General features: G+C 39.1%; 1 protein-coding gene across 1 annotated transcript in view; it reads left to right on the forward strand.

The window, feature by feature from the left end:
• greb1l (GREB1 like retinoic acid receptor coactivator) overlaps positions 1-25212 on the forward strand; it is a 57870-nt gene that overhangs the window by 17663 nt on the left and 14995 nt on the right. Inside the window, exons 2-18 of the mRNA XM_039677486.2 lie at positions 10049-10121; positions 11487-11646; positions 11818-11994; positions 13203-13379; positions 14582-14758; positions 15811-15933; positions 16448-16564; positions 17457-17597; positions 17786-17911; positions 18878-19018; positions 19662-19847; positions 20281-20583; positions 21018-21146; positions 21805-21939; positions 22061-22258; positions 23722-23902; positions 23999-24188. Coding sequence (XP_039533420.2) covers positions 11490-11646; positions 11818-11994; positions 13203-13379; positions 14582-14758; positions 15811-15933; positions 16448-16564; positions 17457-17597; positions 17786-17911; positions 18878-19018; positions 19662-19847; positions 20281-20583; positions 21018-21146; positions 21805-21939; positions 22061-22258; positions 23722-23902; positions 23999-24188 — 2658 coding nt within the window. The 5' untranslated portion in view covers positions 10049-10121; positions 11487-11489. The remainder of the gene's footprint in view (positions 1-10048; positions 10122-11486; positions 11647-11817; positions 11995-13202; positions 13380-14581; positions 14759-15810; positions 15934-16447; positions 16565-17456; positions 17598-17785; positions 17912-18877; positions 19019-19661; positions 19848-20280; positions 20584-21017; positions 21147-21804; positions 21940-22060; positions 22259-23721; positions 23903-23998; positions 24189-25212) is intronic.

Below are 25212 nucleotides of genomic sequence, written 5' to 3' on the forward strand. Positions count from 1 at the left end.
CAAAATCGTCCGACATCGTTGTTTTACCTTTTAATTCCTTTTTTGTAAACGCCGTTTGAGTTAGTTTTCACGTTCAACTTATGCGTTCAACTTGTAAACACTCTGACTCTGTACTTCTGGCTACGTCGCCCGTGACCTTTTGAACGTAATTACGTATTACGTGACGTTGCAAACGCGCCTCACAGAATGGAGAAAGACTAGCATTTGTCCTTAGAAAAGTTACATTTTTGGAATAAGCTTTGAAATAACCGATCGTTTCGCATGATAAGACCCTTATTCATCGTTTGGTGTCGTCTAAAGACATTTGAAGCTGCATCTGAAACTGTTATTAACTGTCGTTTGGACCTCGGTTGGACCTGGTTCCCATGGAAGTCCATTATAAGGAGAAAAATCCTGTATTGTTTTCATCAAAAACCTTAATTTCTTTTCGACTGAGGAAAGAAAGACATGGACATCTTGGATGACATGGGGGTGAGTAAATTATCAGCAAAAGTTTTTTCAAAAGTGAACTAATCCTTTAATGACGTTACCCAGCCCTGTTTGAACCGCAAGATATCCCACCATTGAAAGTCCATTCACCCAAAACTGTGACGATTAAAAAAGTTATCCCCACATACTGTACCAAGGAGGGACGACTGAACTGTTTGACTGGTGTATCACGTCTCTATTGATTTTAGAGTAACTTGAATCGTAATCACAAAGTACATCTAGAGTAGTAATTTCAGGTCTGATTAGAGCTGATCTGAGAGCAGTCTCACTGTTCCAGGCACATTTGATTTGTAAAGGAAGGGTTTGTGTCTGTGTCAGCACTGGACAATAGATTGAACCTGCCTTTGTTACTTTGCAACAACAAAAAAGCAGCAAAAGTATTTAAATTGTCGACCCTATCACCGTGGGCAACTCACTCGGCTCTATCAGCATGACACTACTGTTACCACACACACACACACACACACATAGAAGTCCTGATGTGGCAGAGGCTGCCTGGGGTCAGGAAGAGGAGCATGATGGATACAGTTGAGCGCTCCGCAAGGAAGTAGGGAGGGGGGGCAAGGACCGGGGTCTTTCCTGAGAACATTAAAGACACTCATTGTTCATTTGTCACTTACTCATTAAAGGTGGCTTTGTGACTCTGATAAGGGGAAAGCATCATCTCTTTGCTCTCAGTTTCAAACTTTTATTTAAATTGATTACAGGATTGATCTGCTCAATCAATTTTGCTAGGATATTTATCTTACTCTTGTGGTCATTTGGGTACATGTCAGTCAGTGTGTAACTCTCAGTTTTGACATCATTATCACTTGTGTTCTGCTGTGTTCACTTTATGTTATAAATATGTTGTGATTACTCTGAGATTCTACTCTGAGCTGTTCATTTGCTTCGAAATTAACTAGTTCTGTTGTTGATGACAGCAAAATACTTCATTTCAGTCATATATTCATATTTAAAAGCAAATAATCTGCACCAGGTGACACTGAAAATGATCAAATGGAATCAAGCAGATGTGTAACTTTTAGGCTACTGTCATTTTGCTTGAGAGACGCAAGAACTTTCATAAAATGTATAACTTGAGTTTCAAAGAGTCGAAGAATATTGAAATCACGAATTTGACATGTAAACAGTTTTTACTAAACTAGTGATATTGTTTCAATTAGATTCATTCCTATAATATATCAGAACCATATTGTTATATTTAATGGTTTTGTGTATATTTAAGCATTCATGCTCATTTACTTATGCCAACATATAAAGGCTACTTAAAGTTAATCTTTAAAAAACTATATAAATACACTAATAATTTAATAAATGTTTTGCAAATCTCATAATGAATCCACTTTCAATATCATACATTATTATTTTGTGATGCCTAAATTCACTTGTAGCATTTAAAACTGGTTTTAATATATTTTTTTAGACAAAATAGTTCAGAATTTAAACATCAGCCGTTTATCAGTTATCGGCCATATCGTTAAAATAGTCACGAGCTTATCAGTTTCGGCCAGAATGAAAATTTTGGTGCATCTCTGTTGGAAACTACATTTAATTGCTTTTATTCCAACTTGTCGAGAATTCAGAATGAACATGTGGTTTGGCTTTGAGGAAAGGTTGTAAAACTGTGATTGACCTTTTCTAGTTAATCAGATATGTGCAAAGATTCAACCAAACAGCACTGGAAATTGGTTAACCCATTTTTCCATTTTAAAATTCGTTCTAAAACAGTTGGAATTGCCTTGTATTGTCAAATAATATTTATGATAGTTCTCTAAAAGTCTCTCAGTTACATCTGGTCGAAGTGGTGTCTTGACCAGCACTGCCATTCCTCGCCTGAATAGTGATGGATGAAGCGTCACAGCAGAAGGAATTGTGTCAGGAAACACATCTGACCTCTCTTTGGCCCTTGTCACCTGATAAGACTTGTCTGTTTTGATGATATGTGCTTCATGTGACACAAAGCCATAAACAAGACCCATTTTTTACACTGTAACAAAAATGTCTGTCTATAAAGGTAATGTAATCCAGAGAACAAGAGCAGGACAAACAAACCATTGGGAACCATGAGGTGAATGTGTGATCTTACCAAAAGCCAAAATGTAGTAAAGGAACATAAACAATTAAAATAGTCTATTTCCAGATGTCCACCAGTCATCAGCACATAACGGCAAACGATTAACAAATCATATAGCCCAAAAAAAAAAAAAAATGTAATCCATTAGTTGAACTATTATTGTCCCTAGTGAATAACAGCTGTGGTCTGTGTTGTAAAATGCAGGGTTGGGTTCATCGGCAGGTCTCTGGTTTATTGGCCAGAGCAGCCTTGCTGTTCTTCACCCAGATTGAGCTCTTTGTTTGTTGTCATGGTATCAACACACTTGATTTTCCCATGGACACCATAGATTTTGGAATAAAGCTTGGGGCTCAATGTTTTATTGTTGAGAAACCACTCCTTATAAGAAAACTAGTCAGGTCCATCCATGCACATAACTCCCAATATTGGTGTGTTTGAGCATGTGACACCAACACTTTGGCTTTGAGGTGTAAAAATGTAGTTGACCTTTTCCAGTTAACCAGATGTGCAGGATGGCTCAAAGATTCACACACTCATATTTGAGAATTTATACTTGTGCGGATCATTTTAAATGCCTTCTAAATCTAAAAATGTTGGCTCCAATGCTTTTCCAATGCTTTTCCAATGCTCCACTGCGGTGATAATTAGTTTCATGTTTTGGCCAATAACTGTTAAATGGCTTAAATTATATCTTAAATTATATCATTTAATTGTATAACGCAAATAATGTACAGATGGGTAATGGATATTCATTCATTCACATGCATCATTTGCCAAAGATTGTATTAAACAGTGTTGTGAAATTATTGATGTTTTTAAAGATTGACTATAAGTGAGCGTTATATGACGGCAAGGGTAACCTAAATGTGGAAATGAGCATGCACAATCAAATATTCAATGTTGATCAAAACTGATAAATTAAGAAATCTCTAATATGCCTATTAAATGATATGGTGCTGTAAATTCATATTCTTCCAACGTTTGTATTCTTGAATTGCACTAATAGGATGTTTTCAGAAGGGCCTTTGTTAATTACTGGCATAAAGCATTTGTCTAAATGCAGGATTTAGCTGAAGGTTAAATTAAAGCCCTCACTCTGGCTGAATGTACAGCAAGGTCAACACTCAAATCAGTGCCTCGGTCACACAAAGACCGTTTTTTGACTCTAAGAAATGAGCCCGGCACTCCCACGATCCCACCCCGCTGTAGTCTACTGACCGTATCTTGGGGTTGCCCTCTTGCCCCTCTCATTTTCCAGTCACTTTTATAACTGGACAGTAAACTTCCAGTGGCTTAATGATGATGACTTCTTCATCTGCCCAAATACTCCTTTTGTTGATCCTCCCAGGCCTCCACCCCCTTAAACCCTGGCTAACCTTGGCCCAACACTACCCCCGTTCACTGCTGGACTAATCCTCTCCCCAGGCTGTTATCTCCACCCCCCTTGAGCCAATCCCTCGCTGACCAGTCAGGGTTTTCTCTCCTCTGGCGATTTCAGCTTTGGCTTTCAGCTTGTTGTGTTGCCTCCCCTTCCCCCCCTTTAGTTAGTGTGGCCAAGTGGAGGAGGTTATCATCTCCACAGCCCTGGTTATGTTGGCCTCGCTGGAAAAACCTCGATTTGCACTTCAGGACCCCCAGCAGGAAGTCTGAGAGGGCTTTAATAGGCAAATGAGCGCAGGGCTGAGGGAACAACAACCTGCCAGCGGTGTGTGACAAGTGGCGCGAGACCCCACACCTCACGCCCGGGATAGACCTTATGTGGTAAGAAAGGCTGAATGTGCCAGGGCAGCATTGGCTTTCACGTGACAGCGACATTGTCAGGCTGTTGTAATTGGCCTGTGTTAGGGTGGATTTGTTTTTTCTGACACTGAGTAGATAGCTCCTGAAGACCACGGTGAGCTGTGGCAGTTGCCACCTCAATCTCTCCCTCCTACCCAGCTGATGCTCATTTGTCACTACGTTAAAATCACGTTCTGATCTCACCTCGTGTATGTGATGTTCAGTTGTTGTTTTTTACAACCATGTGAGGACGACGATTTCATCACACTTCTGAAAACCCACACTCGATAAGACAATCAAGCACAGCACTCACAAAACCCTGCTCTGGTTTACCCCAATCTATGCTTTTGTTGGTCCAAATTTAGATTCATTTGCTCAATATGAGTTGAATTTGTGGCATTGGATTTGGATCGTGAGAGCATTCTGCATTCATTTATTCTGATTTGGGTTATCTGAGCATTTGTTGGTCTAGATTCAGATTAAGTTTCCAATATTTGGATTACATTTATCCAGTTGGATTTGGATTGAGCAGTTCTTTGAATGAACGCCAGGAACAAGAGTCATTCCTCTGAAACTCGTAATTTCTGCTCTGGTTGGCCTCAAACCAATTTAGATTGAGTAGCCCCTCTTGGATTATGTTTTCCTATTTGATCTGAGTTGGGTGTTTCTCAAGAATAAGACTTGCATTCTGTACTCATTAGTTCTGCTGTGCTTCACCTCAAACTGGGCTTTTGTTGGTCCAAAGATTCACCAAGTTGTGTTTGTCTCAATGGATCTAAACAATGATGCTGTCTGTCTGGAATGACTGAGGCAGTTTTGCTGTACCTCAAGAGAATAGAGGGCTTCTCAAAAGGAAGTAGAAAACGAGACAAAGCAGAACTCCAGAAGATGTTGAAAGAGCTGCCACCACATGACGCGTCTCTTCTCAGGTGGCAGTGGAAAAGATACTTCCCATTGTCAGTGCCCAGGGCTGGAGACTCAAAGCAGTGCTGAAGGATGGGCGAGAGGAGGGCCAGCTCACTCACTGACTCTTTTGTTCTACCCACAAGCTCAATTGAGCAAAGGAAACCTCCGCTTTGCTCTCTTTCTCCTTTTCCACTGACCTATTAAGGTCTGGTAGTGTTAAAGGCCAAAACTTGAATCATCTCTTTGGTTCCCTAGAAAATTGAACTTGTGCTACATCTTCGTATACTTTTTTTTTTGCGATCTTGACAAAAAGTTTGGCAAAGAGCCTGTCACAAAAAAAGTTTCCGAAATCAAATATCAAGCATTTGTCGATCACAAATCCTTATACATTTGGGGACATTGTGTGGTCCAAATGGTATCTGAAGGAGAAACCTTGCAATTAAAATAAACAATGTTTAGACAAAGACTCCAGATTAGCTGGAATGACAGCATTAATGACTCTGGGAGGCTAATAAAGCCCTCTGGGGGTGGGATGTCATTGTTTAAAGCTGACTCCCATACTGCTTTAGACCCTATCTACTAATTCTTATTAGGGTGAGAAGAAGTATATGGCTTGATTTAGACCAACTGTTGTGTCTTTGCTACAACAAGAATTGTGAAAACAGAATAAACTACTCATTTACTGTACAGCCTACAAAATAATACTGAATAATACCATTTTTTACCAAGTTGTGTACATTTCCTGCTAGATTATTTAAATGTTTTTCAGGGTTTTTTTGTACCTCTAATGCATTGGTTTGTTGACATGGCTGTTTTGTTGTTTGCCTGACAAATTCTTTGTGTCTTTAAGTTTGACAAATGCATTACACTGGTGCGGTTCTCAGCACACTCTTTGAACCGTTGCGTCAAGTCACCTTTTTGTTCCATGGACAAGGCTGTTATTAATTATTAACAAATCCTACCACATGCTGCAGACCATAGGATCTCGGTTGTGTTGATTAAATCTACTGTGTATATTTACCCTTTAAAGTCATCTGATAGGGTCGGACTGATGAAACTTGACGTGACACAGTCAGAATAGGGTGGGATTTTTGTTAAGATTCATAACGAGTAGTAATGAACCAGCTCACAAATGGAGCAGTACTGTTTTATTTAAGCACCACCACCAATTACTGTTCCGGTTTTCAGAGGTCCCGAAAGAGAGGGTCATCTGAGTCACAATATTTTGCTATTATCTTGGGAGATAAGAAGAGAGATGGAGTCATTGTTGGAGAGAGCCTGAAGCACCAGGGGAACCTGATCCTCCTGTATTTGCGTTCAAATCTCCTCCACTTCCTCTGAGCCACTTCTCTGTGGCACACGGTAGGAAATGATCAATCCAAGAAAGTGCAAAACATCAATCTCCTATCAAGTTATTTTGACCAGATGAGTCCTCTCCATTCGGCTATTTACAATGGGCCTAAATTCTCAGTTAATCGTCAACCTCCAGCGAGGGGAGGGCCGTGAGTTCAGGCAAGGCTGACGGACAAACTGCGGATTGACCCCACATTCTTTAGCAAGTGTCCCTAGTTTGCCATTGGTGTGCCCTATCAGTAAAATAACCCCAATAAAACAGGGAGTGGCAGAAGGGGAAGAAAACGATCCTTTGCTTTACGTCGTACCCCCATCTGCGAGCATGGCACTTAGCAGTCTCCGGTGTCATGTTGAGAGGGGGGCATCTGCGCTCCCTGCGTGGTGAGCACAGCACGCGTGTGGCGTGCGGAGGCGTCTCGCCTCTATTGTGCCACGCTCGGCGGTATGGTCATCTCCACAACAGCATCTGTCACCTTAGGGGGTCAGCAAGGGCCAAGATGAATGAGTCCTGAGAGAATGCCCCTTTCCACAGAGCAAATGGCCAAGAAGAGGGAGGGGGCAAGGGGAATGGGGGGAGGGCCTGCTGATTGTGTATGTGAGAGTTGGAGGGTTTGTGTATCCAGAGCCACTGAGCGCAGGACAGAGAGGTTGGCTCCGCTGTAGTTCTTTGCTGCCCCGACTCAGGACTATAATGACCAGGGAGCTGCTAGCTCGCAACAAGGACAAGGAATACCGTCACGTCGCGCTCAGCCTTGACGCTGCTTTTGGATATCCAAAGGACTTTTGCTATGGAAATAGGCTGTGTTTTAGTGGTCCGCTTTAAGGTCTTCAGTGGGACTCGTTGAGGCACACTCCACACCCCGGCTGCTTATGAAAGGTACAGAAGCGTCATGTTAGATTCTTTGACACTCGCCGGCTCCTGCTAACATGGTGTCAATGGCCATGGCCTTTAGCGCCCCATTTATTTAAAGATATTTGCATTTTTGCATTGGCTAATCTGCCCCATCCCCCCTGCTTGAAGTTTTGCCTTTTACACTGTCTTCCCTTTAGTGAATATCTCTTTAGGTAATGTGAAATAAACTATAAGTGTGACTTGGACAGTCATGAGGGCTAAGTCAAACTTTAAGAAGAAGTTACTTTTTAGTTTAAATGTGCATAAAGACATGAATCGTTGAAATCATGAAATGGTGTGTTGGTTGAATGTCTTGTTTTGAATCTGTATGTTTGTACCTTTTTTAGCTTTATTAGGATTTTTTTTGTGAAACAAAAAGTAGAATTTGTTTATTGAAAGCTAGCTTTTCTCTCCCATTGTCAGCAGTTTAATGTAATTATGCAGATAAGGGAGGAAACAAAAGAGGGAGTGGATTGAGAGAAAGGCCTTTTGAGGTACAGTGCAGTGTGGGACTGTAACCACATTTATTGCCATATGTGGCACATTTCATTTAAACACTTTATTTGACCTCCACCTACTTTAGAAATGTATTAGAAATAAAACAGCACTCTCCCGTCATGTTCAAGTACTGATGCCAAAAGCTTTTACAAGAATAAGAAATCTGAAAGGTCTGCACTCTGAAAAGGCATAAATATATTTAGCTTGTTGTTCATTATCGGAATGAACCAGACAAATTGCTCCACTAACGAAGAACGGCCACGCTAAATGTATTTTTTTTTTTTGTTATTAATAAAAGGGCCTTTTAAATGAACATATTAAAATCTACTTCACAAAGTTAGGTCAAAAAACAAATGCTTCAATATACATGTGGCACCCAAATAGTGGTCTGAATCTAGACTTGTTGCGTCTATTGGGGCACATTGTTTTAAAATTGTTAATCCGTGACAAAACAAATTTTACCAGCAAAGTAAATTAACCTTTGTAGCTTTGCATAATTATGTCTGCGGTTTGTTTTGTTTTGGCTACCTAAAATGTGTCTCCCTTCCTGGCTATTTCAAGATCCCCTTGTTTGTATTTATAGAGCTTTTGAATTCTTTATTTGGTATTGGACCATTTTGCAACACACTATTTCAGTCACATTAAGTCCTTGGTGTCGGTAAACTCGTTTTGCAGAGAGAAAAGAACGCCTATGTTCATTGATTGTAAACTTTAAGTGTCATATATGTTTTTAGCAGTAATTATGTTCAATTTCTTGTAAAAGGGCAAGGGGGTGGTCTATTTTTACATGAAATCTGTGTCTTGACAATTTTGCATTGTATGGATAATCAGATATAGAATTAGAAAGCAAATTGAAAACATATGGAAGCAGTAAGAGTTGAGCTGGAACAGCTCTTGGCCTAAAGGCAGGGCTCTCCGCAGGCTTGTCCACATTAGCATTTAACACTCCTAAATATCATTAGCAGTCAAACTGGACCCGGAGAGTCCTGAAGGCAAGACAGAACTATGCTCAGGTACTTCAATTTGCCTCTGTTTACCACAGTACCAAGATGAGTGATTAGCTGAAACTTGGCCCAACAGGCCTCAAGTGAGCTGTTTGTAAAACAGTGTGTGCAATTTGTTGCTCACACAAACCATGCATTATCCCACCAACAGTTTTCTGTGTTAATCATTGTTTCCTTTGCTTTTATCTAAAAAAAAAACTGATCCAAATCCATGTGGATTCTTATAGAGAAAGGTTTTTCAAGTGGATCTGATGGTAACGTGCCTCTTAGGACTGCAATCTCAATTAGATCTGATTTTCTTGGTAATCATTCACAAAGCACGTATTTTTCAAATAAGTACAGAGATAGAACATATTAATTGTAATGGTGTTTATTTTGAGACAAATCCTGGTAGAGTTATATTTACAAACCGATCGATTTTGTAACCTAGATTTTAAAAACTATTAATAGAAGTCCCCCATATATAGCCTAGTTTATTTTCTGATTTTTTTTAAAAGTGTGCAGGTCATTTATTTTTGCAAATTCAGGATACGCTCGACAGAAGTATTTACCTGATTGATTGATGGCTTTACTTCATTTCACTCTTGTTTTAACCAGGCCAAAAGAACAAAACATGTCCCATCAGTCTTTGTGTAAGTCGAAGTAAGAGACGTGGAGTTCCTTTCCCCTATGCGTTCCACAAACATTCCCTTGAGGTCATAGAGTCATATAACTCATCCCTCAGTGTTATCAGTTAACAGCTACATATGTTGGAGATCACTGCAGTGCAATCTGTTCTACTTAACAAACAACTGTCTGATCTGAGATGATGCATGGATTAATACTCACTAAAATTGATTTATACTATAATAAATTCTTCAATCAGTGCATTTAAAGCAAAATAATCCCAATCTCTAATGCTCCAATATTTGTGATGTGCAGTTCAACAAGTGCATTTTGGCTTTGTTTTCCCAATATATAAACAAGTTATGTGCCATATGTTAATGTATATGATATTTATACTGTAAATGAAACTTGCCTTTTGTCTGACCATTTGCCATATGTCTGTAGGGTGGTTCAACTTTGATATACCATGGAGAAGAGGTGATCCTGTCCTTGTACTGCTAAATATATATAATCAAAGGTACAGTGGTTTCTTTCACTATGATAACAGCAAAATAAATCTACGAATATTACTAAAATTGTCCAAATGTGAGGATTTTATATGTTGTTGCAGTTCTATACAAGTAGTTAATTATCAAATATGAGAGCTGTCTGTCTTTGAGGATTTTTTATGTGAACTCTTTGGCCCTGCTGAGTCACTGATGACTGCAAACTCATCTTGTCTTGATTGTTGTCCAGATCACAAATAGAAACAGAGCTTTTGTTGTAAAGGAAATGCAATCAGAAGTGCAAATGAAAGTGTCAGTGCCGAGCAGATGGTCTAACAGATGTCACGTTATACCTGATGTGTAGCTCAAGGGTAAAAGTTGCTAGTTACATGATAACAGCTGTATTACATGACAGATTGACAGGGACTACTTTTAATAAATGGGTACAGTTATTAGTTATTGTTATTAAAATATGTATTTCATGTCTCTCTGGTATACCCAGTTGTTATTGGTCAACTGTGTCGGTCTGCAGTGAAATATCTCTGGGTTAATGTACAGTTAGCTTAATCAGTCTTTAAAGGCGTTCAGATTAGCATTAAAGGGATACTCCACTTTTTTTTTTTTTTTTTTGGAAATAGGCTCATTTTCCAACTCCCCTCCCATTTCTGAATCCATTCAGCCGATCTCTGGTTCTGGCAGTACCACTTTTAGCATAACTTAGCATACATCATTGAAGTGGACAAGACCATTAGCATTTCTAAAATGTCTTAGTGCACGATGTAACTACAGAAGAGTCAAGTTTTAAATAGGAAAGACATAAACACATTGGTTATTTTCTTTTTTTTTTTTTTTTTTGAGAAATGCTAGTGGTCTTGTCCACTTCAATGATGTATGCTAAGCTATGCTAAAATTGGTACCGCCAGAACCGGAGATCGGCTGAATGCATTCAATAACGGTAAAACTCAACAGTTTTGTAAAATGAGCCCATTTCCAAAAAAATTGGAGTATTCCATTAAGGACTTGAGTTTATTTTGTGATAATGACTTCCTGACAGTATAATATTCCTTACTTTTCTTTAGTTGATTCATCATTTTATAGTTAAGTATGTCTGAACGAAAATAATTCAGAGTCTGCAGAAAAGTCCTAAGGATGGTTGTTTTAGAAACGATCTCAAGGGCTATTCTACGAAAGACTAAAATAGCCTTGTTCAGGGTGGAATTGAAATCTCCTCCAAGCAGTCCATCAGGACATTACATTAATGTCTCCTTCCCTCTCATCTTCTTTATAAATGGAATCCCTTGAAGATATAAAAATGTTCAAAACATAACTGAACCAATCGTGATGTGTGTGTGTATGTGGTGTTTATAGAAGACAGATTTGAGTATGTTTCATTTCAGATCATGGGGAATTCATACGCAGGGCAACTAAAATCTGCCCGCTTTGAAGAAGCTCTACACAACTCTATAGAGGCTTCATTAAGATCGAGCAGTGGTGATCCACAGCCTGTGTTCACACAGCTGTATCTCGAGCCTGATCAGTATTCTGCCAACCTGGAAGGTAAGCAAGGCCATCAAATAGTTTTCATCAAATAGAGCTTATTTGGGAAATTTTTGGTAAATCCTCTCCTTAAAAATTACTATAACATTTATTAAAAGCTCATATGTATGTATCTATGTGTTTGTGTGTATGTAAAGCAATAGCACACCTGTTCCTGATTCTGCCCTACAGATATTAAGCCCAAAATGAACCTGAGTCTGAAGTCCGACCCACCCAGCCATGTGCTGGTGAATTGCCAGTCCTCCAATTCTGTTGATGATATGGATGAGGAGGAAGATTCAGACACCAGCAGTCCACCGTTGCCTTACCTGCAGGGACCGCCCCCTGATGGCTGCTGCACTGTTGATGGTAAAAACACCAGCCTCGTGTTGTTCCAAACCCATATCACCTTCTTTATCGACCTTCTTTTTTAATATAAGAGTAGGTGTGGCCGTTTTTAAATTGAAGGTGCTAGGCTGTCATCGGTGCCACTTCCAGTTATGTTAGCTGTACAAAATCAGTCTGTTATGCTGCTTGATATTGCAAACTGGCGATTGGACTAAATCCGATCTCAAAGAACTAGTGGTGATGAATGTGTTGTCGCCACTCGTTGGCTTCGTCTCGGCCAAAAATCTGCGCTTGAACACACCAAAAGGCGACGGTCAACTTGCATGTGTGTTCTGCACCTGCGTATATACGTAATTTTGAATATCAATCATGCTGATCACTTTCTTTATTCCAGTCTGCTCTTGATATTATGAAAATATTCCTGCATTTGAATGCTCAGTTGATGTAAAATACTAACAGCCTGTCTGTATGGTCTTGACTTCTGTGCTCGCTTTCGTCCCTTTCACTTTTATTCTTGTGCACTGACTTGTTCGCTAACAACCAAACAGAGATCTCTCTCTCACCGACTGACCGACAACGATTCTTCATGCCGAATCGGCCCAAAATCGACTCGACGGACGCTCAAAAACGGCCTGTGGGCTTGGCTTGGTGTTTCCCGGCCTTAAAAAAACAACAACCCCACAGCAACAGTGTAAAAGTACACACCAAAAGGCAACTGCCAACTTGCATGTGTGTTCTGCGCCTGCGTATATGTAAATATAATTGGATAAGACACCTGCAGTGGATAAGACACATGCCTTTGGTGTGAGAGACCCGGGTTCGAATCCACTGTGAGACACCAATGTGTCCCTGAGCAAAACACTTAACCCCTAGTTGCTCCAGAGGCGTGCGACCTGCAATTGTAAGTCGCTTTGGATAAAAAGCGTCAGCTAAATTAATAAACGTAAATGTAAAAGTAGCCCAATTCCATGGGAAAACCAACAACCATAAGTACCATTACCGTTGGCCGCATATATTCCAGGTCTTCTGAAGCCTTATGAAAGCGAGGTGTTATGAACAGAGCAAATTGTCAAGTCAGTGTCAAGGTGAAATGTATGGTAATGACATTGCAAGACTTGAGTTGACACAGTGGCATTGAAACATTGTGCAGAACGTGAATCGTCGTGCATTTAGCTACATCAACATGGCCGGTCTACATTATATCGCTGACTCAAGTCATCTGTGTTCAGGTTTCTGTCAAGCAGGAAAGGATCTACGCCTGGTTTCCATGGCAACAGAGTCTGTCGAGGTTCCCACTGGGTTTGAGCTGGTTGGTGCCAAATCGCCCAGCATCCCAGAGCACATCCTCGTCTGTGCAGTGGACAAGCGCTTCCTGCCAGATGAGAATGGGAAAAATGCACTTTTAGGTTGGTGATCAATACAATTTCATGACCTACTTCAAGTTAAATTAGTCATTTATTCTACAAATCTCATTGTGCCTGTGAAATGTTACGAAACTAGGATATTTGGTATATAGATGGATTTTGGACTAAAGAGAGGTGATTTATCATTTGATTGCCTGTAACAGTGTTAGAGTACAGGATATAGTGATGTTGATCAAAATCTTAATAGTTTGTTGTGTAGTCTTTCAGTCTTAAGGCCATTGCACACCGAGCACGAAATATTCGTATGCGTATTTTCGTGTTCGTCAGCTTAAAAATTCGTCACGCATAGAAACCTTGCACACCGAGTCCGTTGCGTATTTCTTAAACCTTTGCGGGAAAAAACGCAAAAATACCAAATGGATTCGTCAGTGAGGATGATTTTTGCCCTCTCTCTTATTGAAAAGGGAAGAAAGAAAAAAAATATTACGTCCATCCAATCCTGAAATTGCGCCGAGACCGAGAGGAAGGAGACTTTCCTTATCAAGGAGTTGCGAATTTATCCTGAGCGATTCAAAATTTACCTCAGAATGTCAGTGGGACAGTTCGATGCTTTGCTAGCGATTCTAGAGCCACATATTAAAAACAAGACCACCAATTTCCGTGAACCAATCGATTCTGAACGGAGACTGGCAGTGTGTCTGGTATGGACCAGGTATGGACACACACACACGGACAAACACACACCCGCGCGCGGCCCGTTGGAAGCGCTGGGCAGACAGAACAGCTAGGCTGTTATTGTGTATTGTGCCCAAATAATACATTAGTTATCGAATAGGCTGCTCAATCACACCTTTTTCGATCCTAAATTTCAATCTGATTGAAAGGGGAGGTTTATTAATTTCATAATCCAATATAGAGAAGAGAACATAAACACTTGATCGAATTGAAAACCGAAACTGAAAGCACGGCGCATGAATGATTTGAGGACGAGCTCCCCCCGGCCCTGAATTGTCAAAAGACCTCTCAAAATGCTGGCTCTGGATGCGAAAAACGCAGAAAATCGAACCCGATCCGATTAATTTTATGACGGACGAAAGTTTCGGAGGCGGTGTGCAAGCGTGACTGACATAACGTGAGGTCGAATTTTTTTTTTAACGTGCGAAAATTTCGGATGCGAATTTCGGACTCGGTGTGCAATGGCCTTTACACGGCACATAGTGATGTGTGTTTGCGTGTTTATGCAGGGTTTTCGGGGAACTGTGTAGGCTGCGGTGAGAAAGGTTTCCGCTACTTCACCGAGTTTTCCAACCACATTAACCTGAAGTTATCCACTCAGCCGAAGAAGCAGAAGCACTTAAAGTACTACCTGGTGAAGAACTCTCAGGGTGCTCTGTGCAAGGGAGCCCTCATCTGCTGGAAAGGTACCACAGGCGTTTGCAAAACTTTGCATGGCACAGATAGTGTGTGATGCGTCATTTATATGTAGTTTTAAATTCACATGATTAACTGTGTCTGAGGATAACTTACTTCGCAATTGGATTAAGAGGTTGTATTTAAAGATCATTTCCAAATTATTTGCATTTTTAAATGTTAAATAAGCTCAAATATTGAAGTTAACAAATGTATTAAAAGTAATTTAATTTAAATGTGTTATTTAATTGCCAATTCAAACTTATTTGCATTTTTGTTTTATTTTCAAATTAATGAACGTAAAATGGACTATTTTAAGATATTAAGATATAGTATTTAAGGATAATTTCCAAATTTTACATATTTTTTATATTCTTTTTTAATTAATTTTTTTATTAAATATTTTGCTTAAATTTAGCAAATTAAATGAATAGAGTGGTGCAGTTATGACGTCAGAACCCAGAAGTTGAAACACTGTTTCCTTTGAGATTTTCCTATGGGATTTTCCTATTTATGAGTAAAATAAAGCCTGTGGTAAACATAACTTGATGATACTTTGACATTTTGTTCTACAAAATAAACTGCACACACTCACACACAAAGCTGTCTTATCTAAATACTTATTTAAAAACTTACATTTTCAAAAATGATCATAACTATTTCAGAATTCGCATTTTGTTAAAGACAACGTCAAAGTAAAGTAAAGTAATGACCTTATTTTACACATAAATCACATAAATCGAAAACCCCTATTATAAAACCTTGAAGGAACCAGCGATGAATTTGACTTTAATTAAAAAGTTAAATTCATTAAAGTTATTCCAAAGTTAATTTAATATCTATTTAATTGCCAATTCAATCTTATTTGCATTTGTATTTTATTTCAAATTGATACTTACTGATAATTCATGATTTCTTCCATAGAAATTACAGAAAAATAAAGTTTGAATTGGGAAAATAGGCCCTGAAAAAAATACATACATTAACAAGTTGTTACTGAACCTCTTTGATTCGACAGACAAGGATGGTTCACTCGACATTAAATAAATGTTGTGTTTCACAGATTGTAAGACACGGCCATTCTCAGGCAGTGCTTCTTCATCCAAGCCTAGTTCTTCATCCTCACTAAGCAGCAAAGAAAATGGAGACACAAACGGCCACAGTCCATCTCCCTTCCCCCTCTCAGGTGAGTGTAAATCAAATATTGTGTGCCACAGTCTTCTAAAAGCTCTCTAGTATTTAAAAAAAGGATGAAAACACACTCATTGGAGGTCCAGTGTAAGACAACACATGCTGCATCTGTCCAAGGGAGGATGTCCATCTTCTGTTGGTTCCTGCATGCACAGAGGTCATGTTCTGGTCTGGGGGAGGGTACAAACGGGGGTGGGGGGCTACTCAGCATTTGGTGACATCTGGCTGGAGGCCACACAGTGTTTACCCAACAGTGTTTGGTGAAAGAAAGCAAGTCATTGTCTCATTCTTCCTCACAACACCATTCAGAGGGCTGGGCAGCTGGCCACAGAGTGCGTCCATTAGTGACGATAACAGTCTTTTACCATACAAAAAAATAGGACTTATTATTGTAACCAAATGTAATGAATTTTGGTCTTTCATCTAAATTATGAAATCAATATCTTCTTAATTTCCCATTTGCAGTAAAATGCATTTGCATTCATAATAAGTTGTTCTTTGATCCACAGACTCGCCTCCTGCCCGCTTGCAATCTGGCTCATCCTCAGGGATTTTTGGACCCCCAGAGCTGGGCTTCCTCAAACCGTTGAACACACCGACTCACGGGACCAAGACGTTACCGATCGGTACCAGATATTTGTCCTCATTTTTTGAATTATTAAACTAGCATTGTTTTGCTCATAATACAAAGCTAAAAAGCCATAAATGCAAGTACTATTTGCTTTTGAATCGTGATTCAAAGTTTTGAGGGATTAGTAATTTAGTCACTAGAATTTGGCAATTCAGTGTGCTTGTTAATTGGTGGTATTTGCTAAAGAAAGCATCACCATGTCACGATTTCTCATTAGAGATTTGAAGAAACCACACAGCCGCCTAATTATAATCAACTTCGTGGCTCAAATGTTGTTAGCTGCTTCATTGTTTGTTTTTCTCCACAAACGGACAGAATTAATGAAGGTCATTTGTATTGGCTGCATTTGCAAACACATACACACTCACTCCAAACTAATCAATATAAGATCAGAATGCTGTATTAAGGGTTTTAATGTAACCCCACGCTTCAATTTCCCTTTGATTGACGTTTAACACTTATGTGTTCTGTTTGTGTATGTGTCAGGATTATTAGATGTAAAAGTAGCCCAGCAGTTCATTTTCAATATGCTATTAGTTAAAGGAAATCAATAAACGGTGCTCTCCAGGACCCATTTTCTTTTAGAAATGAGCGAGATTGTGTGCTTGTGTGTACGTTGGGGACCAGAAAAGTGGACATTAGCCAATGATGTTTAAAGCATCACACCCCTTAGGGCACTTTCCTAAGTATGTATGATTTGGGTGTATATATACAGTATATAGCTGCAAAAATATATATTCAGATATAAATCGGTTAATTATTATTTCACAATATTACTGTTTTTACTGTATTTTTGGATCAAATAGGTGCAGCCTTGATGAGCATAAATCTTTGAATGGTAGAGTGTTTATATTTTCTTTAATTCCCAACATGTATTTGTTGTTTAGTTCCCACTGCCCTCCGAGTAAACAGTCTAACTAATGGTCTGAGTATGGACGGGCGGTCCAGTCTACTGAGCCCCCCTCATACAAGCCCACTCGCCACACCTAATCATGGCTATAGGCCCACAGAGCCTGGAGACAGTCCAGGTAAGCATTAAACCAGCCAATCACAATGCTGCCTTTTGCATGTCATTCATTAGTGCTCAAACCATCAACAGCAATAGTCTATTTTAACTGATTAGATGTTTGTTTACGATATGCAATTTGCATTGGGTCAAAATATAAAATGAAATGATTCTCTTGATGATAACAAACATATCTGCTCTTTTTTGCAGCATCCTCTGCAATGGCATCAGGTCCGCCCAAAAAGCGCCACCGTAGCTGGCACCCCGCCTCTGTAGTGCCCGTCCCAGCCACGGCTGTCCCTGTGCCTGCTATCCGACCGCTGACGTGCAGCTCTGGTGGGTCCGACCTAATCATACTCATTTGTTGTTATTCTATTTTTATGTCTGCAGTCTGTTCGTCCTATCTGTTTATGCATCTCCCAGAGCTTGAATTTGATTACCTTCACTTTTTATTTGAACAAGTACCAGTGTTGTAGTACTCGAGACTCTGACTCGTCTCGGACTCGGTCTCGAGACCATATTTTAATGGTCTTGGTCTTGTCATGGACTCGTGTCCATTTGGACTCGGAATTGACTCGTACTCGAACATTTTTTTTTTAGGACTCGGAATTATTCCCGAGTCCACTCGAGTTCAATTAAAAATATATTTCATGATTATTAATGTATGTTAATAAAATATTTCTTTAAATTGATTGACACGCTCAGTGATTGGTGATTTTCTAGTGCGCAACTGCGCATGACAAATTGTAATAAAATTACTTTTAACACCACCTACTATGTGGCCTTTTTACCCTAAACTGATCATATTTTTTAAACTCTAAGTAAATTCAGTAAAAAAAAAAAGTATTTCTCTAAGTAAATAAAAGTAAATTAGGTAATCAACCCTCACTGGTCTTGGTCTCGACTCGGACTCGACTCTCTCTGGTCTCGGTGTCGAGTGAAGTGGTCTCGACTACAACACTGACAAGTACCATTGGACATGACATATTCCATCCACAAGGTTGATTTATTCATTGTTTCCATAAAAATAGGGGTGAAAGGTCACGCTAAATGAGTCCCTGAACTGTTTAGCTGCAGCTTGAAGGGTTTATGCAACTCCCTGAAGGAGTGGAGCTTGGAGATCCTGTAGCTTAGTTACCTTGTCCTCGGCATTGATTGGAGTGTGTCTCCGTTAACAAAGCCCGAGAGGCTGAAGAGATCCGTCCAAAATATTATTAGGTTTCCACAATGGCTTGACAGCACATGCTATTTGTTCCATTAGAAAAACATGCATACATTTAATGCTTTGCTCCTTCGTTCCAGGTTCTTTATTGCCCCTGTCCAATCAACAGCCTCCATCAGTGTCAGGGGTTATACAACCCCAACCAATCACAGCGGGAGAAACTGTCATCATTCCTGACAACCTTCTGAACTCCTCCGGGGTCCGGCCAGTCCTTCTCATTGGTTAGTGCTCTGTCTTCAAAACATTCTTATTAAATGCAAATTTATGAATGAATATTTTGATATTTTGAGTGAGTGATGCAACTGTCCTAATATCATTATAAAAAGAATGAAATTCTTGAAAGGAAAATCTTATAAAGCAGGAAATCTATCTTATTAAGTCATTTATTATATCTTATTAAGTATGCATCGTCCTTTATTGTTATTTTTTCTGCATTTTCTTTTTTATTTTAAAGTAGTTAATCTTAATCTTGGTCTATTATTATTTTTTATATATATATTTTTTTTAATAATACTGCTTTGTATAGTAATTAATCTACATTACAAGTAGGATTGATGCTTGATTATTATTATTAGTAGTAGTAGTCATAGTATTGTATATTTTTAATAAAAAACATTGTGAAGTAGTAAATATCTTAAGTAGACATGATTGTTTTCTACCACTTAAATGGGCATGAGGATTCTTGATTATTATTATTATTATTATTATTATAAGAAATAATAATGCATGATATCTTCACATCCAGGCCAGTTTTACAGAAATGAGAATACAGAAACAATATAACCAGATCTCTCGAGTTCGTCTTTGTCCCTAAATGTTTTGATGTGTGTGTGACCGCATGTTTTGTTTGAATATCTTCTCCAGGTCAAGGCACTTTACCGTACTTCTTTGGCAATGTGGGTGATCTGTTGGTGAGCCCCCTGCTGGTGAGCTGCTATAAGGGCAGAGAGCTCAACGAGAAGACCCTCGCCAGTCTGGGCATGTCAGCAAACCAGTTACTCACTACAGAGACCATGATCCTACTCACACTTCAATATCTTGCTCGACTTGGTAAATAACACTGACATACCTATCAGAACACGTTTGAAAATACGTTTTAAAGGGGTCATCATGACATAAGAAATCAAATATGCGTTTTTTTGTTGTTTTGATATTGTGGGTTCTGTGACATCACATGGGCAAATACATTTGCATTTGACTGCCTCCGGAACAAGACATTGGTGAATAGTTAGTTATACATCATCGCACCTTAAACCATTTGTTGGAGCGTTGTGTCGCATCAAAAGTAAAAAGAATCCATTATAACCACTAACGCTGTCTACACTGGATACAGTTTACAGATGTGCATTCAGTTTGTGGATAAGCAACTTTTGCTTTTACGTGTCCAGTTTAAACAGCTAGTTTGTGTCTCTGTACAGACTTTAGAAGGATCCCAACATCTGAAACAAGTGGATGGTTTATTATTTTTCTGTCTTTAATGCAGGTACGGAGCAGATCCCGTTACGGGAAGAGTTCGAGCAGATCGTGCTGAAGGCCATGCTGTGCGGTCCGACCGGCCCTCCCATGTTGCCCTCCCAGCTGCCCTGGTTAGCTCGAATGGAGGCCAGTGTGTCAGGAGGCAGCGTTCAGGTGCTGGCCACCCACGGCTCCCTAGGGGAGGGCATCTCTGAGTCGCTGCGCTCTCTGAGTGAAACACCACCGCAGCAGCAGCAGTGTTTGCCCAACTATGTGCTCATTATCTGCACCACCAAAAGTGGAGTGAATGAGTTCTGTGTGCTCGTCTTGGGTAAGTTCTGCTGCTCTCAGATACTTCATTCTCAGTTCATAGTTTCATTTTTGTCCATTTAGGAACTGTGCACCATATAAGAATGCCATTTAAAGGGATAGTTCACCCAAAAATAACAATTCTGTCATCATTTACTCACCCTAATGTCAGTCCAAACCCATCTTCGGAACACAAAATTAAGATATTTTTAATGAAATATGAGAGATCTCTTTATGAAGCATGAATAGACTTTCAATGAAGGGACAAAAAAACTCTCAGATTTCATTAAAAGTATCACCATTTGTGTTCCGAAGATGAATGAAAATCCTATGGGCTTGAATATTCGAGTAAATAATGACAGAATTTTCATGTTTGGGTGAACTATCCCTTTAAGGAGTTTACACAATGTCAGGTTGTGCCTGAAAAATCATTCCATAAGCCGTTGTTTTTCTCAGGTAAATATCAGTCTCGGGCCTTGGCTGAGAGCATGCTCACTACGAATGAGTTTCTGAAGGAGATCAGCTACGAGCTCATCACTGGGAAAGTTAGTGTGCTTGCCTCACACTTCCAAAGCACCTCATTAGGTGAGTCTCAGCCCACAAATGTAGTGGAATCCATCACATATTTCATCAAATTAATTAAAAAGTCTATATGCATGCAGCGATTTTGGGGTGAAGCATATAATGCAAGTGGTCAGATATTTCAAGCTGGAGTAGATTTGTGTGGTCATGCGCCCTCTGTGGTGATTTTAGGAAGTGTTTGAAAGGCTATAAATTGACCATAAACTGAAAGGTAAGTCAAATTTTGGATTTTTGATGTTAGTCCAGTTATTGCGCAATGAAATGGACTCTTATCAGCTGTACACTGCGGTTAAAAAGTTTGAGGTCTGTAAGATTTATGAATGTTTTTGAAAGAATTCTCTTATGTCTACCAAGGATGCATTTATTTAATCAAAAATTGAGTAATATCGTGGAACATTATTGCAATTTATTTGAAAATTTTGAAAATAATTTAAAAAGTTCTTTCATTAAAATGGTAATTTAAAATTCTTTATTATTATTAAAATTGTGCTACTTGATATTTTTGTGGAAACCATTATCAATTTTTTTCAGGATTCTTTGATGAATTGAAAGTTCAAAAGAGCAGCATTTATTTAAACATAGTAAAAACACATTTTTGTTTTGACCTCAAACTTTTGTATGTGTCGTCTTTATTAATTTCAAATTGATTGTGGTGTTACAGGTGACAACATGGACAAACAGCTGGTTCGGTACCAGCGTAAATGCAAAGACCGGGTGGTTCAGCCCTTTCATGGACATCTCACCGAATACATCCACTCCCAGGAGGCTGCAGCCATGGTACCAGAGTCAGGGCCAGGTGAGCCTTCGCTCTCTCCCTATGTCTCAGACTATTCATTTGGTCATCCAGATTCGATGTGCGACCAAACTCATTTGCTCTGAAATCTTGGAAACGCTGCTTGACTTTTGATGTGTTACAGATCTTCTGAGTGATGGCTTTCAGATACATCCTCCTCAGCTGAGTGTTGCACGCAGCCTTTTGTCGCAGGTGTGTGCTATCGCTGACTCAGGGAGCCAGAGCTTAGATCTGGGCCGCTTCTGCAAGGTAGACTTCCTGATTCTGGTCCCGCCCTCCCATGTCCTGGTTCACCAAACAGTCCAGCGAATACGACTATCAGGTACGTCACAGCAGAAGATACCAGATAGCAGATTTTACTTCTTATAAACAAGTTTTTGTTTGTTTTTATAAAGTTGCCACTCAGCGTCAGCATTTTTGATCCATTTCACAAACATTTTTGAACAATCTGAACATTCAATATGTCAAAATAAAGAACAGAGAATCTGCTTTTAAACAAGAAAACCCATTTCAGCTTCATGCATTTTTTATCAACACTTGAATGTGGGTAATTTTCTTAAAAAAGGACCATTTTCAACAAAAGGCTGAGAAAATCGAGTTTTTGTCAAAGACTTCATCCGAATCGGATTCAGAACACCTTCAAAGCTTCACACAGTCATTTAGATCTCCCTGGATCGACATTTCATTCAGTAACATTAGGCATTTTTGATTTATATGTTGTTGAATGTTTGATAATCGCATTAGCTTATCACGCACCTTACCGAATAACAGTGAAAACATCGATTGCTGGAAAAATTCCTTTAAAGGAGTAGTTCACTTTTTAAAAAAACGTTTGCTGATAATTTACTCACCCCCACGTCATCCAAGATGTCCATGTCTTTCTTTCTTCAGTCGAAAAGAAATTAAGGTTTTTGATGAAAACATTCCAGGATTTTCTCCATATAATGGACTTCAGTGGGAACCAAACGGTTCAAGGTCCAAAAGACAGTTTCAGTGCAAACTGTTCAAAGGGCTTTAAACGATTTCAGACGATGAATAAGGGTCTTATCAAGCGAAACGATCGCTCATTTAAGTTAAGTTTTATAAGCTCAAATGGTCGCCTTGCTCTGTTCTGTGATGCACGTTTGTGACTCTCCTGTTCGAACTCGTTCATCAAAATGCAAAAACAAATTTTTTCCGAGTCATTTGGTTCATTCAATGAACGAAATGAACGAATTGACTCTGGAAAAGATTCGTTCATTTTGATGAACGAGTTTGAACAGGAGAGTCACAAACGCACATCACAGAACAGAGCAAGGCGATCATTTGAGCTTATAAAACTTAAAGTGTGTTATTTTTTTTTAAATGAGTGATCGTTTCGCTTGATAAGACCCTTATTCATCATCTGTAATCGTTTAAAGCCCTTTGAACAGTTTGCACTGAAACTGTCTTTTGGACCTTGAACCCTTTGGTTCCCATTGAAGTCTGTTGTATGGAGAAAAATCCCGGAAAAAAAAATCCCTTAATTTCTTTTCGACTGAAGAAAGACAGACAAGGACATCTTGGATGACATGGGGGTGAGTAAATTATCAGCAAAAGTTTTTTTAAAAGTGAACTACTGGCAGGGAAGACAGAAAATCTTGTCAATGGTTGATAAAGAGTTATGCAATATTCAACTTGTTTTCAATGTCAAGACTTAAAAAAAAAAAAAAAAAAACATTGAAAGAACATTTTCAAAAACCTTGCCAGGAAAGGTAATGTGATGAAAGAGTCATTACAGTAATATTGTCCTTGTGTCTTTGCTAGGCGTCCTGATAGATCTGGGTATAGAGGACGCTTCATTTGCCCTACAGAAGTCTGACAAGTATGTGGTGCGTCTGGACGCGGAGGTCCACACAAAAATGGAGGCCTTCATGAGGAAGGTCAAGCAGAACCCTTATACGCTCTTCGTCCTTATTCACGACAACTCGCACGTCGACCTGACCAGGTGAGAAACACAACTACGTGGTTTGTAATAAGATCTTTCAGAAACGTCCCCGACGGCATCTCAAGACTTCTTGTCTTTATTCTCTCTCTCCGCCAGCGCTCTGTCAGGGTCGGTTTGTCACGGGGAGCTGCAGGGATTGGCCGACCGCGTGGTGAACTGTCCAGAGGTTCTGGAAGCAATAAACTTGCTGGTGCTGCAGGTCAGCTGCTTCCCGTTCACCCTGCAGAGCCGTCAGTCCCGCATCAGTACCCAGAATGAAGTGCACTGGCCCAACACTGAGACCCTGGTGAGTTTCACTGACTCCGAGAAGATCTGTGAAGGAATTTATGGAGGAAAGATAAGATTTCAGATGAATCAGATGTTTGATGAGGATTGTAAGCAGTAAGTGTATATGCATACATTACTGTTGAAAAGATAATTCTGTTGGGATGAAAAGAGTCAAAAGATCTAAAGTGACAGTAAAGACATTTATAGTGTTACAAAAGATTTCTGTTTCAAATAAAAAAGATTCATCAAAAGATTCAGATTTTTTTTATTGTGGTTTCCACAAAAATATAAAGCAGCTCAACTGTTTTCAACACTGATAATTATAATAAATGTTTCTTGAGCATCAAATCAGCATATTAAAATGATTTCTGTAGGATCATGTAACACTGAAAACTGGAGGGATGATGCTGAAAATTCACACTCTTAGAAGAAATGGTTCTATTTAGAACCAGAAATGGTTCCATCCCCCGCTTCATATATGGAACTCCAAAATGGTTCTATATAGAACCATTTTTTTGGTAAAGGTTCTATTGGTAGTATGGAACCCAAGGGTTCTATATAGAACCCAGAGGAACCCTTTTTTTAAGAGTGGATAGAACCGTTTAGGGGTTCCAAATACTATTCTATATAGAACCTTTTCTTCTAAGAGTGCAGCTTTGCAATCACAAAAACAACATTACATTTTATTAAAATAGAAAACAGTTATTGTTCAATCACTATGTTTTTTTTTTCTCAATAACTGATTTTGAAACTTTTATATTTCATGCTCCAATCTTAAATATGTGTTAACATACATATTTGTTGAATTTTTTAATTCTTTTCAATTTTTTGGTATTTTCGTAAAGGGTAAAACGTGGCTGTTTTACATTTAACGTTTACATTTCTTCACTCTTGATGCCTTTGGTGCAGATTAGATCACAAGAATTTTTGAAGCAAATTACAACACTCTTAAAAAATAAATCTTTATTTCAGCAGCTTTTATCAAAATTATAATCACATTCACGTATTTATCATTGCACACGTTATCACACATTATCGTTGTT

Source organism: Pimephales promelas, chromosome 5 (genome assembly GCF_988280905.1).
Source record: "Pimephales promelas chromosome 5, fPimPro1.hap1.1, whole genome shotgun sequence".
Classification (NCBI taxonomy): Eukaryota; Metazoa; Chordata; class Actinopteri; order Cypriniformes; family Leuciscidae; genus Pimephales; species Pimephales promelas.